General features: G+C 53.8%; 1 protein-coding gene and 1 long non-coding RNA gene across 2 annotated transcripts; one reads left to right on the top strand and one right to left on the bottom strand.

Annotated features, from left to right (window-relative positions):
- Nucleotides 1-194: 194 nt before the first annotated feature.
- Nucleotides 195-3,185, top strand: LOC136567791 (uncharacterized). Its single transcript, XR_010785149.1, has 2 exons — nucleotides 195-810; nucleotides 2,839-3,185. It is a non-coding gene; the product is annotated as an uncharacterized lncRNA (long non-coding RNA).
- On the bottom strand, nucleotides 2,787-18,873 carry CSRNP2 (cysteine and serine rich nuclear protein 2). The gene is made up of 4 exons (XM_066567534.1): nucleotides 17,340-18,873; nucleotides 15,297-15,559; nucleotides 10,090-10,386; nucleotides 2,787-7,693 (listed from the first exon to the last, which is right to left on the bottom strand). The coding sequence occupies exons 1-4, from the start codon at nucleotides 17,614-17,616 to the stop codon at nucleotides 6,989-6,991; spliced, it is 1,542 nt and encodes a 513-aa protein (XP_066423631.1). The 5' UTR covers nucleotides 17,617-18,873; the 3' UTR covers nucleotides 2,787-6,988.
- Nucleotides 18,874-19,116: the final 243 nt, after the last annotated feature.

The following is a 19,116-nucleotide window of genomic DNA, read 5'->3' as shown; positions in this document are numbered from 1 at the left end:
CAACAGGGACGCGACTGTGAGGCCGCCATGGCCGGGATGGGATAACGGGGATAGCGGGGTAACGGGATAAGGGGGTAACGGGATAAGGGGACAACGGGATAGCGGCATAACGGGATAGCAGGGTAACGGGATAGCGGGGTAACGGGGTAAGGGGGTAACGGGATAGCGGGGTAACGGGATAGCAGGATGGCAGGATAGCGGGATAACGGGATGGCAGGATAATGGATAGTGGGATGGCAGGATAGTGGGATAACAGGATGGCAGGGTAATGGGATGGCAGGATAGAGGGATAACAGGATAAAGGGCTAACGGGATAGCGGGATGGCGGGGTAACGGGATGGCGGGATAGTGGGGTAACAGGCTGTCCCAGGGTGACGTTATGATGCTGTATCCCCATTCATGTGTTCTGTTAATGTTGGATATCATGTTCTGTACCTTTAAGACGGCTCTGAAGAGGGAAAGTTTTGTTTTGGTTTTCTTATCAGCCTGGCGGGACACAGAGACTGCAGCTTTTGCTTTTGCTGCTTTTGCTTTTCGCTTTGCTCTCTCTCGCTCTTGCTTGCTTCACTTCTGCTTGCTTTTGCTCTTTAGCTAGTTTAGCTAAACTGTCCAATTTCTTCCTGGACCGTTTCTCCTTTCCTTTTTCTGACCATTTCGAACCTGCTCCGGACTGGGACCTGGGAAACACCGAGAGTTTGCACCTTGTGGCTGCAGCAGCTGCCCCAGCGCCAGAGGGACTGAGAACAGAGTGACCACCCCCCCAAGAGAGACTTTCTGAATTTGTGATCCTTTTCAGAGCGGTGCCATCCGGTATTGTTCATTTTGTGTGCTGGGGGTGCTGTGCCTGTTAAATAAACAGGTTCTTTCCACTCCTCTCCAAGGAATCCTTCCCGACCCCGCTGTGGGGAGGGGCTGTGTGGGTTTGCTCTCTGCAGGGGCCCCTTTGGAAATTCTCCTCCAAATTTGCCCTAAACCAGGACACAGGCTAGCGGGATAATGGGATAGCAGGATAACGGGATAGAGGGATAATGGGAACGGGGATGGGATAATGGGATAACAGCATATCGGGATAGCGGGGATGGGATAATGGGATAGGGAAATAATGGGGATGGGATCATGGGATAGCGGGATCGCGGGATAGCGGAATAACAGGATCACAGGATAGGGAAATAATGGGGATGGGATAACAGGATAGTGGGATAACAGGGTGGTGGAATAACGGGATCACAGGATAGGGAAATAACGGGGATGGGATATCGGGATAGTGGGATAATGGGATAGTGGGATAATGGGAGTGGAAATGGGATGGGATCATGGGATAATGGGATGGGATAATGGGATGGGATCTGGGATAGGAAATGGGATGCAATGCAATGGGATCGATGGGACAGGATGGGAACTGGGATTGGAAATGGGATGGGATCCATGTGATAATGGGATGGGAACTGGGATGGGATGAGATCCATGGGATGGGATAATGGGATAATGGGAGGCGATGATGGGATGGGAGTGATGGGATAATGGGAATGATGGGATGGCATAATGGGATAATGGGAATGATGGGAACAATGGGAATGATGGGATGGGATAATGGGAACAATGGGATGGGATGTTGGGATCAATGGGAACAATGGGAACAATGGGAACAATTGGATGGGATAATGGGAATGATGGGAACGATGGGATGGGAGTGATGGGATAATGGGAACGATGGGAACAATGGGAACAATGGGATGGGATGTTGGATAATGGGAGCAATGGGATGGGATAATGGGAACAATGGAATGGGATGTTGGGATAATGGGAACGATGGGATAGGAGTGATGGGATAATGGGAATGATGGGAAGGATGGGAGTGATGGGATAATGGGATAATGGGAACGATGGGAATGATGGGATGGGATGATGGGATAATGGGAACGATGGGATGGGAGTGATGGGGTAATGGGAAGGATGGGAACAATGGGAAGGATGGGATGGGAGTGATGGGATAATGGGAACGATGGGATGGGATGTTGGGATAATGGGAACAATGGGAACAATGGGAACGATGGGAAGGATGGGATGGGATGTTGGGATAATGGGAACAATGGGAATGTTGGGATGGGATGTTGGGATAATGGGAACAATGGGAACAATGGGATGGGAGTGATGGGATAATAGGAACGATGGGATGGGAGTGATGGGAACAATGGGAAGGATGGGATGGGATGTTGGGATAATGGGAAGGATGGGAACACTGGGATGGGATGCTGGGATAATGGGAAGGATGGGAACACTGGGATGGGATGGGATGGGATGTTGGGATAATGGGAAGGATGGGATGGGATGGGAACAATGGGAAGGATGGGATGGGATGTTGGGATAATGGGAACACTGGGATGGGATGGGATGTTGGGATAATGGGAAGGATGGGAACACTGGGATGGGATGGGATGGGAACAATGGGAAGGATGGGATGGGATGGGATGCTGGGATAATGGGAAGGATGGGAACACTGGGATGGGATGTTGGGACGGGGCCCAGCTGGGTCCAGGGGGTCCCAGGTGACCCCAAACCCTTCAGGACCGAGTCCGGTGCCGGGGTCTGAAGGAACCCAAGGGCAAGGCTGGGGTTTTACCCAAATTCTGTGAATTTCCCCCAAACTTAGTGAACCTCACCCAAATCCCAGTGCATTTAACCCAAATTTCATTATTTAACCCAGATTTTGTTCTATTTAGCCCAGATTTTTTAGTAGTTTAACCCAAATGTTATGAATTTGCCCCTGTTTAAGCCACAACTCCAGGTCAAGTTTAACCACTTTTTATTTTTCCACTTAAATATTCTCTTTAAATACAGCATCGTCCCGGGAAACTGCGGAAAAGCAGGAAAAATGAATAATAGTGGGGAGAAGCTTTGGATTCACTTGGTGGCATTAAATGTGGAGTTAAAATGGAAATTAAAAACCAAAAACTGAAATTAAATTGAATTAGTAAGAAAAGGAAAAAAAAAAAGAAGTTAAAAGGGAAATAAAAAAGAAAATAAATTGAATTAAAAAAAGAAAGAAGTGCAAGTAAAAATTCAATAAAGAAATAAAAAGGCAATAAAAACAGAGAAAGGAAATAAAAGCAAAATTTTAAAAAATTAAAATTAAGTTTAAAAGAGAAGGAAAACGGAATTAAAAATTAAAGGAATAAAAAAAAAAAGAAGTAGAAAAAGGGGAATAAAAAATTAAGAAAGAAATCAAAATGACATTAAAAATTCTGAAGCTGCTTTGGGCACCCTGGGGGGGAGGTTTGGGGGTCCCCAGGGGTTTTGGGGGGCAGTAGCACCAGCAGGGGCCGGATCCATGGAATCCAGACTGGATCAAATCCAGCCAGGGGAAAAGGGAAACCCCACCTGATCCCACTGAGCCTGGGGGGACTGGGGAACATGGGAGAAATCTGGGAATTCTGGGCTGAAATGGGAGAAATCTGGGAATTCTGGGGTGAAATGGGAGAAATCTGGGAATTCTGGGGGCTTTGAGGTGAAATGGGAGAAATCTGGGAATTCTGGGGTGAAATGGGAGAAATCTGGGAATTCTGGGGTGCAATGGGAGAAATCCGGGAATTCTGGGGTGCAATGGGAGAAATCTGGGAATTCCATGGTTTGGGGTGAAATGGGATAAATCTGGGAATTCTGACGGAGTTTAGGGTGAAATGGGATAAATCTGGGAATTCTGGCGGAGTTTAGGGTGAAATGGGATAAATCAGGGAATTCTGGCAGGGTTTGGGGTGCAATGGGATAAATCTGGGAATTCCATGGTTTGGGAAGCACCAGCTCAGGGGATCCAGGGCAGGATTTGGGGTCCCCTGCCCCTCTCAGGGGGCAATGCTGGGTTTGGGGCCATTCCTGTGGGATTTGGGCACCTCCATGGGAACAGTCCCAGCTCCCTGGGGGCTTTGGGGGTCACTGAGGCCTCTCCCCACCCCAAATCCCCCCTGAGCCCCCTGAAGCCACTCTGGACTCCCCCAAACCCCTTGGAACCCCCTGACCCCCTTGGGATGTTCTGAAGCCCCTTGGAGCCCTCCTGAACAGCAAACAGAACCCTTGGGATCCCCTTAAACCCCTCGGGCTCTGCCAGACACCCTGAAATCTCTTCTGAAGCCCTAAACAACCTCTGAACACCATTAAATCCCTGCCTGAAGCCCTGAAAAGCACCCTCTGAACCCCCAAATGCCCCTGTGAACCCCCTTTTGAACCCCTTACACCCCTCCTTTGAACCACCCTGAACCACCTCAAACCCCTCTGAACCCATCCAAGGGCCCTGAATTCCCTTCTAAACCCCCTTAAATCTTCTGAACTCACTGAAATCCCCCTTTTGAGCCCCTAAAAAAGCCCTTTAAACCAACTCAAACCCCACCTGAGCCCCTTTAGACCCCTCTGAACCCCCCTAAAGCCCCTTCTTAACCCCCCCTTAAACCTCCCTTCAAAAGCCTAAAAATCCCCTTGACACCCTTAAACCCCACTGAGCTCCCTTGAATCCCCTCAAACTCATTTTAAAGCCCCTTCAACCCCTCTGAACCCCCTTGATCTCCTAAAAACCCCTTGAACTCTCTTTATAAACCCCTTCAGACCCAACTGAACCCCCTTTAGTACCCCTCAAACCTCTCTGAACCCCTAAAAACCCATAAAAACCCCTTGGAACCCCTTTCAACCCCCAAAAACCCTCAATGCCTCCATAATCCCTAAAAACCCCACTTTGAACCTCCCTGAACCCCCTGTACACCCCTAAAAACCCCTCTGAGCCCCCTTAAGCCCCTTTTTAAACTGTTCTGAACCCCTAAAACCCACAAAAAAAACCCTCTGAACCCCTTTCAGGCCCAAAAAACCCTCAATGACCTCAAAACCCCTAAAACCCCCACTCTGAGCCCCCTTAAAGCCCCCTATGGGGCACAGGTGACCCCCAGGAGCAGCAGGGGACCCCCAAAACTGGTGAGGGTCAGAGCCCAGTGTGGGAAAACTGCTGGAGAAGCCAATGGTGAAATCAAAAATTCAGGAAAAGAACGGAGGGGGGGGGCAGCAGCTGGATTGGGGGGTTTGGGTCCCTGTGACCCCGGGGTCTGGGAGCATCCAGGTGGGCAGGTCCTGAAGGCACAGGTCCCACAAGGTGAGCAGGTCCCACAAGGTGAGCAGGTCCCACAAGATGAGCAGGTCCAGGTGAGCAGGTTCCACAAGGTGAGCAGGTCCAGGGAGTGCTCAGGTGAGCAGATCCAGGTGAGCAGATCCACCATGAGCAGGTCCAGGTGGGCAGGTCCTGAAGGCACAGGTCCCACAAGGTGAGCAGGTCCAGGTGAGCAGGTCCCACAACATGAGCAGGTCCCACAAGGTGAGCAGATCCTGGGAATGCTCAGGTGAGCAGATCCCACAGTCTGCAGGGTCCAGGTGAGCAGAATGCAGGTTTTGGGGCTCAGTCCCAAGCAGGTGAGCAGATCCTGGGTGTGCTCAGGTGAGCAGATCCCACAGTCTGTGGGGTCCAGGTGAGCAGATCCAGGTGAGCAGATCCCACAATCTGCAGGGTCCAGGTGAGCAGATCCCAGTATGCAGGGTCCAGGTGAGCAGATCCCACAAGGTGAGCAGGTCCAGGTGAGCAGATGCCACAGTCTGTGGGGTCCAGGTGAGCAGATCCCACAGTCTGCAGGGTCCAGGTCAGCAGAATGCAGGTTTTGGGGCTCAGTCCCAAGCAGGTGAGCAGATCCCAGAATCCAGGTGAGCAAAGCCCCGGGGCTCAGAGCCAGCAGAGCAGGGCAGCCCCAGCTCATATCCCAAATTTCCCCCTCTCCTGCCTCTTCCCAGGCTGGAATTGCTCCTGGGCCAGGCTGATGCCATAAAAGAGGGAAAAGCCCCAGCAATGAGAAGTTTCACCCCAAGGCAGAGCCCAGGAAGGTCTGGAGCACAGGTGGGTGTCCCATGAATCCCATCCAAGGAAGGGCTGGAGGGACCAGGTGAGTCTGGAGAATCCACCCCAGTCTGACCAGTTTGGTGCCAGTGGAGATGCCCAGAGGCAGAGGGAGCACAGGTGAGCAGGAAGCACCTGAGGAGCAGCACAGGGAATTCAGGTGCACCAGGAAGAGCAGGAGCTGGGCACCTGTGCACACCTGCAGGGCTCTGCTGGCATGGATCCATCCTCAGGATCCGTGGGATGGATCCTGAGGGCTGCAGAGGCAGGAACAGTTCTTTGGGAAACACAGCCAGGTGAGGCCACCTGCATGGATGGATGGACAAGGAGGCAGCTGAGAGCTCAGGGATCAGACATTGCATCCATGGGACACCTGGGCACACCTGCAGGGCTCTGCTCCTGCTGGAATTGCTCACCTGGATGCCCAGAGCTCACCTGCAGTGGGCCAGGGACGCTCCTGCACCCTCACATCCCAAATCCTGCTTCTTGCAGGGGCAGCTCCATCCCCTCAGCAGCTGCAATTCACGGCAATGAATGTTCCAGAAGGTTCCCACAGGTACAGGTGATCAGTTCCAGGTGATGGAGGAGCCAACAAGGAGGTGAAGTTGGTTCAACCCCCCCAGAATTTTTCCAGGTGAGTTTGGGGACTCCAGTCTTGGGTCTCTTGTGCCAGTTCCAGGTGTTTCCCAATCCATCCCAGCTGCAGGTGAGTGGAAGCATCACCTTGGATGAGGTGGCCCAGGTGAGACATTCATTAAACAAACAGGAATTAGGGAAAAACGGATTTTCCCTTAAAACCAAGGAAAGTGGAGGCAGCCACAGGGACAGAGCTGCTGTGGGATCCAGGAGGCCCCAGCTCAGGTGAGTCCTGGCTCAGGTGATCTCTGCCAGGTGGGATGGAGAACAGGAAGGATCCCAGAGGCTGCAGCTCAGGTGAGTCCTGGCACAGGTGACCCCCACCAGGTGAGAAAAGGACTCCTGGGCCTGGTCAATCCTCTGTCCAGAGCAGCCCCCACCAATTAAATAATCAATCCATGGAATAAATAATGGAGCCAGAGGGCCTGAGGCCACTCATACGGGCAGGTGGGGGTGCTCCAGGTGCTCTGGGAGATTTTGGGGCGCTCCTTCCTTGCTCGCAGCCGCAGGGACAGGCGGCACCCCCAGCTCCTTCCCGGGGGCGCTGGAGGCTGGAGCTGGGTGCTCCCCGTGCCCACTGCCACCCTTGGCAGCTGCCCGTGGCTCCAGCTGGCACAGGAGCCCAGGGGCATGGGGCAGGTAGGGCTGGGAGGAGCCGCCCTGGGCCGGCTGCCCCTGGGGGTAGCAGAGCACAGGAGATTCCAGCGGGAACTGGGCTGGGATCAGGAGGCTGGAGCTGAGCCCGGGGCACGGGGCAGGTTTCACCTGCCAGGTGTCATCCAGGTGCTCCCCCAGCACGCAGAGCCCGCCCCCCTCTCCCCCAGAGCCGCTTCCAGAGTCTTCCTCAGCCTTCAGCCTCTCCAGCTCCTCGGCCGTCTGCAGGTGCAGCACCGCCCGCTCGTTCTCCGCCAGGTACTCCTGGAAGTCCTGAGTCTCGGGGGGCTGGGGGGGCGGCCAGCTGGGGCCGGCAGCTCCTTCCTCCTCCTCCTCCTCCTCCTCCTGGCGCCGGTTCTCCAGCTCCAGCTTCATCAGGGTGTGCAGGAAGTGCGTGCGGACGCGCAGGGGATTGAACTCGATGCGCCCGGCCACGTTCCCACAGCCGTCCCGGGAGCAGCCGCACGGGAACGAGGTGCGATCCACCTGGGGACAGGGACAGGGTGAGACCACCCTGCAGGGCCCTCCAGGGGCCAAATCCCACCCCAGTGACAGGGGTGAGACCCTGCAGGGCCCTCCAGGGGCCAAATCCCACCCCAAGGACAGGGGTGAGAGCCTGCAGGGCCCTCCAAGGTCCAAATCCCACCCCAGTGACAGGGTGAGAGCCTGCAGGGCCCTCCAGGGGCCAAATCCCACCCCAGTGACAGGGTGAGAGCCTGCAGGGCCCTCCAGGATCCAAATCCCACCCCAGTGACAGCGCTGGGACCCTGCAGGGCCCTCCAGGGGCCAAATCCCACCCCAGTGACAGGGGTGAGAGCCTGCAGGGCCCTCCAGGGGCCAAATCCCATCCCAATGACAGGGTGAGAGCCTGCAGTGCCCTCCAGGATCCAAATCCCATCCCAGTGACAGGGGTGAGGCCCTGCAGGGCCCTCCAGGGGCCAAATCCCACCCCAAGGAGAGGGCTGGGACCCTGCAGGAGCCCTCCAAGGTCCAAATCCCACCCCAGTGACAGGGGTGAGAGCCTGCAGGGCCCTCCAGGGGCCAAATCCCACCCCAGTGACAGGGTGAGAGCCTGCAGTGCACTCCAGGATCCAAATCCCATCCCAGTGACAGGGTGAGACCCAGCAGGGCCCTCCAGGATCCAAATCCCACCCCAGTGACAGGTGTGGGACCCTGCAGGAGCCCTCCAGGGGCCAAATCCCACCCCAAACTTGATGGTGGGGCTTTGTCCCGGGAGCAGCTGCATGGGAACGAGGTGTGATCCACCTGGGGACAGGGACAGGGTGAGGCCCTGCAGGCCCTCCAGGGTCCAAATCCCACCTCAGGACAGGTGTGGGACACTGCAGGGCCCTCCCAGCCTGAACCCCACCCCAATGACAGGTGTGGGACCCTGCAGGAACCCTCCAGGGTCCAAATCCCACCCCAAACACCGTGGTGGGACGTTATCCCAGCCAGGTGTCTCCATAGGGAGGATGTGGACAGGTGCAGGATCCCACAGGATCCCATCTGGATTCCACCCTTCATCCCCCCCCAGAGCCTGAATCCCACCCCAGAGAGATCCCAGATCCCACCTGGACAGCAGGAATTTGGGGTGGGGAGGAGTTTATGCATTCCAGGTATGGCCAAAACACACCTGGAGCTGCTGCTGGACCACAACCCCCAGGTGCCTCAGCTGGCACCCTCTGCTCCCCCAAGGAGCAAGCACAGGGCACAGTGGGTGGGTGTGCCTGGAGGCCCACCTGTGGCCCCTTATCCCAGCTCACCTGGCACTGCATGCCCTCACCTGGCACTGCATGCCCTCACCTGGCACACCTGGCACACCTGGCACACCTGGCTCTCCCCACTCCTCAAGGAGCACAGAACAGAAGAACACGAGGAGCAGCCTGGCCCTCATCCCACCCCAAACCCCTGCCCTGCAGCTCTCCTGGCACACCTGGCACACCTGGCACACCTGCCTCTCCTGGCACACCTGCCTCTCCTGGCACACCTGCCTCTCCCCACTCTTCAGGAGGCACACAATGACCAGCCTGGCCCCTCTGTGTGTCTCACCTGGCACTGGATGCCCTCCTGGCACACAATGACCACCCTGGCCCCTCTGTGTCTCTCACCTGGCACTCGATGCCCTCACCTGGCACTGGATGCCCGCCTGCCCCCCACCATGTGTCTCACCCGGCACTGGATGCCCTCACCTGGCCCCTCTGTGTCTCTCACCTGGCACTGGATGCCCGCCTGGCCTCCCCCCATGTCTCACCTGGCACTGGATGCCCGCCTGGCACACAATGACCCCCCTGGCCCCTCCATGTCTCTCACCTGGCACTGGATGCGCTCACCTGGCTCCTCCCCATGTCTCACCTGGCACTGGATGCCCACCTGGCACACAATGACGACTCTGGCCCCCTCCATGTCTCACCTGGCACTGGATGCCCTCACCTGGCCCCCCCATGTCTCACCTGGCACTGGATGCCTGCCTGCCCCCCCATGTCTCACCTGGCACTGGATGCCCTCCTGGCACACAATGACCCCCTTGGCCCCTCTGTGTCTCTCACCTGGCACTGGATGCCCTCACCTGGCCCCTCTGTGTCTCTCACCTGGCACTGGATGCCCGCCTGGCCCCTCCATGTCTCACCTGGCACTGGATGCCCGCCTGGCCCCCCCATGTCTCACCTGGCACTGGATGCCCTCACCTGGCACTGGATGCCCGCCTGGCCCCTCCATGTCCCTCACCTGGCACTGGATGCCCTCACCTGGCACTGGATGCCCACCTGGCCCCCCCATGTCTCACCTGGCACTGGATGCCCGCCTGGCCCCTCTGTGTCCCTCACCTGGCACTGGATGCCCGCCTGGCCCCTCCATGTCCCTCACCTGGCACTGGATGCCCTCACCTGGCACTGGATGCCCGCCTGGCTGCAGGCGCAGGTGCGGGGCTCGCAGGTCAGCCGGCAGTGGCAGCCGCACTGCTCGCGGGACAGGCGCAGGGCGCGGAGCTCCTGGCGCTCCTCGGCGTCGATCCTGCGCACGCCCGAGGCGCGCAGCAGCGCCCGGCGCCGCTTGGTGGGCAGCGGCTGCAGGTAGAAATAATCGCCCACCTCCACCTGGCCCACGTCCAGGTCATCGTCCGACACGTCGGCCAAGGTCAGCCCCGCCGCCTCGGCCGAGGGCACCGTCCCGTTCTGGGTCAGCTGGGAAGGAGGGAGAGGAGAAGGTTTGGAGAGCTGAACGGGTTCAGGGTGGGTCAGCGCCAAATCGGCACCAAAATTACATTAATTCACCCGTTTTCCTTCTATTTCCCTCCAAAATTTAGAATTACCTCGTCATTCGTTTCTTTCCAAACTCATCCCATCAAAACTCCCTCAAAATCCCTCCCCAGCTCCTAAAAAAATTCCCAAAATTCAAAGGAAATTTATGTTGGACAAAGTAGTAGATGGTGACCTGGACCTAGGATGGATGGGGCAGCAGGCAGAGTGGGTCAGCACAAAACCACCCCCAAAATTACATTAATTCACCCATTTCCCCTCTATTTCCTGTCAAAATTTAAAATTACCCATTATTACCCCATAATTCCGCCCTGCAAATGCTCAGGATTTCCTTCCAAACTCACCCTGTCAAAACTCCCCCAAAATCCCTCCCCAGGTCCTAAAAAAATTCCCAAAATTCAAAGGAAATTTATGTTGGGCAAAGTAGTAGATGGTGACCTGGACCTAGGATGGACAGGGCTGCAGGCACAGAGTGGGTCAGAACAAGATCACCCCCAAAATTACATTAATTCACCCATTTTCCCTCTATTTCCCTCCAAAATTTAAAATTACCTCGTAATTCGTTTCTTTCCAAACTCACCCTGTCAAAACTCCCCCAAAATCCCTCCCCAGGTCCTCTAAAATTTCCCAAAATTCAAAGGAAATTCATGTTGGACAAAGTAGTAGATGGTGACCTGGACCTAGGATGGACAGGGCTGCAGGCACATCATGGGTCAGTACAAAACAACCTCCAAAATTATACAAAATTCACCCATTTTCCTTCTATTTCCCTCCAAAATTTAAAATTACCTCGTCATTCGTTTCTTTCCAAACTCATCCCATCAAAACTCCCCCAAAATCCCTCCCCAGGTCCTAAAAAAATTCCCAAAATTCAAAGGAAATTTATGTTGGGCAAAGTAGTAGATGGTGACCTGGACCTAGGATGGACAGGGCTGCAGGCACAGAGTGGGTCAGAACAAGATCACCCCCAAAATTACATTAATTCACCCATTTTCCCTCTATTTCCTGTCAAAATTTAAAATTACCCCATAATTCCGCCCTGCAAATGCTCAGGATTTCCTTCCAAACTCACCCTGTCAAAACTCCCCCAAAATCCCTCCCCAGCTCCTCTAAAATTTCCCAAAATTCAAAGGAAATTTATGTTGGGCAAAGTAGTAGATGGTGACCTGGACCTAGGATGGATGGGGCTGCAGGCAGAGTGGGTCAGCACAAAACCACCCCCAAAATTACATTAATTCACCCATTTCCCCTCTATTTCCCTCCAAAATTTAAAATTACCCCATAATTCCACCCTGCAAATGCTCAGGATTTCCTTCCAAACTCACCCTGTCAAAACTCCCTCAAAATCCCTCCCCAGCTCCTAAAAAAATTCCCAAAATTCAAAGGAAATTTATGTTGGGCAAAGTAGTAGATGGTGACCTGGACCTAGGATGGACAGGGCTGCAGGCACAGAGCAGGTCAGTACAAAACAACCTCCAAAATTATACAAAATTCACCCATTTTCCTTCTATTTCCCTCCAAAATTTAGAATTACCTCGTCATTCGTTTCTTTCCAAACTCATCCCGTCAAAACTCCCCCAAAATCCCTCCCCAGGTCCTAAAAAAATTCCCAAAATTCAAAGGAAATTTATGTTGGGCAAGGTAGCAGATGGTGACCTGGACCTAGGATGGACAGGGCTGCAGGCACAGAGTGGGTCAGAACAAGATCACCCCCAAAATTATACAAAATTCACCCATGTTCCCTCTATTTCCCTCCAAAATTCAAAATTACCCTGCACTTCCTCCCCTGCAAATGCTCAGAATTCCCCTCCAGTTTCCCTCCAAATTCAGCCTGTCAAAACTCCCCAAAATAGGAAATTCAGGGAGTTAGAAAGGAAATCAGGCTTGGTGAACCCTGGGAAATGTTAAGGGTAGGCCCTGGGGAATGTCAGGCCCTGTGTTGGCTGGATCAGGTGAAACTGCACCTGTGTAATCACTATAGGATAAATAATGTAAATATTATATATAATTATTGTTTAATAGTAAGGAAAATAATGAGAAACTATATTAGAGGTTTGAGGGGGATCACGAGGATCTGTGCTTGGATGAAATCAATGTATACAACTGAACAATGCAAGTTTAATAATTAATATTTAAATTACATCATGAGAGAATAGAAAACATGTTCAGCTGGAAACCGTGGTGGGTCAGATTTGGGGCTGTAGCCCTGACACCCAGAGCTCTTCAAGAAAAGCACTGCAGGTGCTGTATGATCATAATCAATAATCAATAATCAATCATAATCATAATCAATCAACCTATAATCATTCTGTGATTTTGTGTTCCTGGATGCTGGCAGAGGGACACGTGTGGGGATGTGGAACCACGGGGGTCACCAGGCCCAGGTGTCCTTCCCTCCACCCAAACCTGTCCCTGTCCCTCCCAAGGTTTGTACAACCAAAAGAAAATTATTTTTCTGTTGGGCTTTTTCAGAAAGGCACTGCCAGATTCACCCAAAAACAAAGGAAAAGCTTTGGTTTTCACCCAAACCCCAGGATTTCGGGATTGATTTGGGATGGAATTCACCCTAAACCAAAGGAAAAGTGATTTTTCTGTTGGGTTGGTTCTTTTGGAAAGGCACTGCCAGACTCACCCCAGAACATCCTGATCACCCCCAGGTGCCACCCAGGTGTTTCCCACACTGAGTTTTCCCTGCATCTTCCTCCTAAGATCCCCCCAAAGTTTTTCCCACCTGGATTCCCCTCACTTTGCCCCTCTTCCAACCTCACCCGGGCATTTTTCACTTCCCTCCCTCAAATCCCTCCCCAAGGGCTTCCCCACCTGCCCACCACCAAACCCATCCAGGTATTTCCCACCTGGATTCCTCCTCCCTCCTCAGGTATTTCCCACCTGGATTCCCCCTCCCAGCCCCAATACCTGGCTCCCCCAAATCCACCCCCAGGTATTCCCCACCCACATTCTCTTTGTCACCCCAAATCCCCTCCAGGTATTATCCCCCACTGCTGCCCCTCCAGCTGTTTCCCACCTGGATTCCACCCTCCATCTCCACCTATTTCCCACCTGGATTCTTCCCTTCCTCCCCAGGTATTTCCCACCTGGATTCTGCCCTCTCTCTCCAGTTTTTCCCCATCTGGATTCCCCCTTGCTCTGTCCCCCCACCCCAGCTATTTCCCATCTGGATTCCACCCTCCATCTCCACCTATTTCCCACCTGGATTCCCCCTTGCTCCCTCCCTCCCCAGGCATTTCCCACCAGGATTCCAGTCTCCATCCCAGCTATTTCCCACCTGGATTCTTCCCTCCCTCTCCAGTTATTTCCCACCTGCATTCCACCCTCCCTTCCCAGGCACTTCCCACCTGGATTCCAGTCTCCATCCCAGCTATTCCCCATCTGGACTCCCCCTCTCTTCCTCTCTCCCTTTCTCCCCAGGTATTTCCCACCTGGATTCTTCCCTCCTTCCCCAGGTATTTCCCACCTGGATTCTTCCCTCCTTCCCCAGCTATTTCCCACCTGGATTCCCCCTTGCTCTGTCCCCCCCTCTCCAGTTATTTCCCACCTGCATTCCACCCTCCCTTCCCAGGCATTTCCCACCAGGATTCCAGTCTCCATCCCAGCTATTTCCCACTTGGATTCCCCCTCCCTCCCTCTCCCCAAGTATTTCCCACCTGGATTCTTCCCTCCTTCCCCAGCTATTCACCACCTGGATTCTCCCTTGCTCTGTCCCCCTCTCCCCAGCTATTCCCCACCTGGACTCCCCCTCTCTTCCCCTCTCCCTCCCTCCCCACCTATTCCCCACCTGGATTCCCACTCCCTCCCTCCCCAGGTATTCCCCACCTGGATTCTGCCCTCCCTCCCCACCTATTTCCCACCTGGATTCCCCCTTGCTCCCTCCCTCCTCAGGCATTTCCCACCAGGATTCCCATCTCCCTCACAGCTATTCCCCACCTGGATTCCCCCTCTCTTCCTCTCTCCCTTTCTCCCCACCTATTTCCCATCTGGATTCTTCTCTCCCTCCCCAGGTATTTCCCACCTGGATTCTACCCACTCTCTCCAGTTTTTCCCCACCTGGATTCTTCCCTCCCTCTCCAGCTATTTCCCACCTGGATTCCCCCTCTCTTCCTCTCTCCCTTCCTTCACAGCTATTTCCCACCTGGATTCTTCCCTCCCTCCCCAGCTATTCCCCACCTGGACTCCCCCTCTCTTCCTCTCTCCCTCCCTCCCCAAGTATTTCCCACCTAGATTCTTCTCTCCCTCCCCAGTTATTCCCCACCTGGATTCCCCCTTGCTCCCTCCCTCCCCAGCTATTTCCCATCTGCATTCCACCCTCCCTCCCCAGGCATTTCCCATCAGGATTCCCGTCTCCCTCACACCTATTTCCCACCTGGATCCCCCCTCCCTCCCACCTCTTCCCCACCTGGATTCTGCCCTCCCTCCCCAGGTATTCCCCAACTGGATCCCCCCTCCCTCCCCACCTATTCCCCACCTGGATTCTTCCCTTCCTCTACACCTATTCCCCACCTGGATCCCCATCCCTCCCCACCTATTCCCCACCTGGATTTCCCCTCCCTCCCCACCTATTCCCCACCTGGATTCTTCCCTCCCCTCCCCACCTATTCCCCACCTGGATTCCCACTCCCTCCCTCCCCAGGTATTCCCCACCTGGATTCTGCCCTCCCTCCCCAACTATTCCCCACCTGGATCCCCCATCCCTGCCCACCTATTCCCCACCTGGATTCTGCCCTCCCTCCCCACCTATTCCCCACCTGGATCTCCCCTCCCTCCCCACCTGGATCCCCCTCCCTCCCCACCTCTTCCCCACCTGGCTCCCCCCTCACCTCTCTCCTCCTGGCTCGCAGTTTCTCCCGGCGCAGGTGCTGCCGCAGGTGCTGCCGGTGGCTCACCTGGCGCAGGTGGGCGAACTGGCTGAGGCTGTACCTGCGGGCACGGTGGTGCCGCGGGGCCATGCCCAGGGAGCTGCCCCCGGCGCTGGGCACGCAGGTGAAGCCCTGGCGCCGGGCAAAGTAGTAAACGGTGACCTGGGCAAAGCGCACGCGCTTCCCGCCCCGGCGCGCCCGGGAGCGCCGCAGGATGGACGGGGCTGCGGGCACAGAGAGGGGCACAGTGAAATCTGCACCAAAATTACATTAATTCACCCATTTTCCATCTATTTCCCTCCAACATTTAAAATTATCCCGTAATTCCCCAATGCAAATGGTCAGAAATCCGCTACAAAATCACCCCATCAAAAATCCCCCAAAATCCCTCCCCAGCTCCTAAGAAATTTCCCAAAATTCAAAGGAAATTCACACTGGGCAAAGCCCTGCAGGATGGATGGGGCTGTGGGCACAGAGCGGGTCAGAACGAAACCACACCCAAAATTATACAAAATTCACCCATTTTCCATCTATTTCCCTCCAACATTTAAAATTATCCCGTAATTCCCCAAAGCAAATGGTCAGAAATCCGCTCCATGCTCCCTCCAAACTCATCCTGTCAAAACTCCCTCAAAATCCTTCCCAAGCTCCTAAAAAATTTCCCAAAATTCCAAGGAAATTCACACTGGGCAAAGCCCTGCAGGATGGATGGGCACAGAGCAGGTCACAATTAAATCAACACCAAATTTACATTAATTCACCCATTTTCCATCTATTTCCCTCCAACATTTAAAATTATCCCATAATTCACCAATGCAAATGGTCAGAAATCCACTACAAAATCACCCCATCAAAAATCCCCCAAAATCCCTCCCCAGCTCCTAAAAAATTTCCCAAAATTCAAAGGAAATTCACACCAGGCAAAGTAGTAGACAGTGACCTGGGTGAAAGCCCTGCAGGATGGACGGGGCTGCAGGCAGCACCAAATCACCCCCAAAATTACATTAACTCACCCATTTTCCCTCTATTTTCCTCCAAAATTTTAAATTACCCCATAATTCCCCAATGCAAATGCTCAGAAATCTGCTACAAAATCACCCCGTCAAAAATCCCCCAAAATCCCTCCCCAGCTCCTAAAAAATTTCCCAAAATTCAAAGGAAATTCACGCTGGGCAAAGCCCTGCAGGATGGATGGGGCTGTGGGCACAGAGCGGGTCAGAATGAAACCACCCCCAAAATGATAAAAAATTCACCCATTTTCCCTCTATTTCCTTCCAACATTTAAAATTACCCCATAATTCCCCCCTGCAAATGGTCAGAATTTCCCTTCAGGTTCCCTACAAACTCCCCCAAAATCCCTTCTCAACTCCTCTGAAGTTTCCCAAAATTCAAGGGAAATTCAAGGCCCACAAATTCCCCAAATAATTCCCCACAAATGCCACAATCCCCCAAACTTTCAAAAAACCCCAGAAATTCCCCCAAGCCCCCAAAAAGTAAAAAATTCTTCAGAATTTCCCTGAAATTTTCAAAAAATCCCAGAAATTCCCTTAAGCCTCCAAAAAGTAAAAAATTCCTCCAAATCGCCCTGAAATTTTTTTTAAAAATCTCAGTTGTCTCTCAAATTCTAAAGCCTCACCAAAAATAAAACAAAATTCAACAATTTTTTTAAAAAAAATCCGTAAATCCCCTTAAATTTTTAAGTAAATTAAAACTTATTAAAAATTAATTCAAAATGAATTAAAAATTCCCAAACTCTAAATTACTATTCTGTAAAATTCCCCTGAAAACCCCAAAGTTCCCCCCAAAAATCGCTGCATAAGATCCCCTCACAATTCCAATCGATTCCACACCATTCCCCCCACATCCCTTACACTGTCCAAAAAACCCCCCCCACTACCACCACCACCCCCCAAATTCTTTAAACCCGTTAAAAAACGCCAGAATTCCCAAAAATCAATGAAAAAGAATCTCCCGAGCCCCGCCCACAGCCCGGCCCCGGCTCACGGGCGGCGCTCCCGGTGCTGCCGCCGCTGTCGCAGCTGTCGCCGCTGTCGCTCGTGGCGATCTCGTCGTCCGAGGCGGCGCCGCTGGACGCGGCCGATCCCGATCCCGGTCCCGGTCCCGCATCCTCCGGTTTGCGCTTGATCCCGGCGCTCGGGAGCGCGGCCATCGGGGCTCGGTTCTCATGGAGAGCCCGGCGGGGAGTGGACGGGACCGGAGCGGCCTGCGGAGAGCAGCGGGACAGGCGCGGGTCAGGGCCCGGGCCGCTGTCCCGGATCATCGTCCCCCGATGGCGCCAGGAGCTGCGGGTCCAGCCCTGGGTGTTCGTGTTTCATGAGTCACGCAGGGTCGGGATGGGCAGGACGTGCTCGGGATTCTCCGAGGGTTCTGCGCTCCCCATCCTGGAGAATTCCCGGTCCCACGGGAGCTCCCTCCCCGTGCCAGCCCATCCATGAGGGAATCTCCACACAAACACTGACCCCAGCCCATCCACCCGGGATCTCCACACAAACATTGACCCCAGCCCATCCATGAGGGAATCGCCACACAAACACTGACCCCAGCCCATCCATGAGGGAATCTCCACACAAACACTGACCCCAGCCCATCCACCTGGGAATCTCCACACAAACACTGACCCCAGCCCATCCATGAGGGAATCTCCACACAAACACTGACCCCAGCCCATCCACCCGGGAATCTCCACACAAACACTGACCCCAGCCCATCCATGGGGGAATCTCCACACAAACACTGACCCCAGCCCATCCATGAGGGAATCTCCACACAAACACTGACCCCAGCCCATCCATGAGGGAATCGCCACACAAACACTGACCCCAGCCCATCCATGAGGAAATCTCCACACAAACACTGACCCCAGCCCATCCATGAGGAAATCTCCACACAAACACTGACCCCAGCCCATCCAGCCAGGAATCTCCACACAAACACTGACCCCAGCCCATCCATGAGGGAATCTCCACACAAACACTGACCCCAGCCCATCCATGAGGAAATCTCCACACAAACACTGACCCCAGCCCATCCATGAGGGAATATCCACACAAACACTGACCCCAGCCCATCCATGAGGGAATATCCACACAAACACTGACCCCAGCCCATCCATGAGGGAATATCCACACAAACACTGACCCCAGCTCATCCACCCGGGAATATCCACACAAACATTCACCCCAACTTCCCCTGTCCCAGCCCATCCACCCGGGATCTCCACACAAACACTGACCCCAGCTTCCTCTATCCCAGCTTCCCCACCCAGGATTGATTTGGGATGGAATTCACCCCAAATCAAAGGAAAACCTGATTTTTTGGTCGGGTATTTTTTTGGAAAGGCACTGCCAGATTCACCCCTTGAACATCCTGATCACCCCTAAATTCCCTAAAGATCTCCACACAAACATTTACCCCAGCTTCCCCCATCCCAGCTTCTCCACTCAGGATTGATTTGGGATGGAATTCACCCAAAACCAAAGGAAAAGTGATTTTTTGGTCGGGTATTTTTTTGGAAAGGCACTGCCAGATCCCCTAAAATCCCCTGGAGATCTCCACACAAACATTCACCCCAACTTCCCCTATCCCAGCTTTTCTACCCAGGATTGATTTGGGATGGAATTCACCCAAAACCAAAAGAAAACCCGATTTTTTGGTTGGGTATTTTTTTGGAAAGGCACTGCCAGATTCACCCCTGGAACATCCTGATCACCCCGTAAAATTCCCTAAAAATCTCCACACAAATTCATCCCAGCTTCAGGAA

This window comes from Molothrus aeneus, chromosome 30 (assembly GCF_037042795.1).
Source record: "Molothrus aeneus isolate 106 chromosome 30, BPBGC_Maene_1.0, whole genome shotgun sequence".
Taxonomy (NCBI): Eukaryota; Metazoa; Chordata; class Aves; order Passeriformes; family Icteridae; genus Molothrus; species Molothrus aeneus.
This window is presented reverse-complemented; position numbering and strand designations above follow the sequence as displayed.

What these genes read in the sequence shown, in the direction of transcription:
- CSRNP2 (XM_066567534.1), bottom strand. Translation starts at nt 17,616, where the DNA reads ATGATCCGGGACAGCGGCCCGGGCCCTGACCCGCGCCTGTCCCGCTGC. An exon ending in CAGCACCGGGAGCGCCGCCC is followed by an intron (nt 15,560 to 17,339) that starts GTGAGCCGGGGC and finishes CTGTGCCCGCAG; the next exon opens with CCCCGTCCATCCTGCGGCGC. An exon ending in AGGCGGGCATCCAGTGCCAG is followed by an intron (nt 7,694 to 10,089) that starts GTGAGGGCATCC and finishes CCCTGTCCCCAG; the next exon opens with GTGGATCGCACCTCGTTCCC.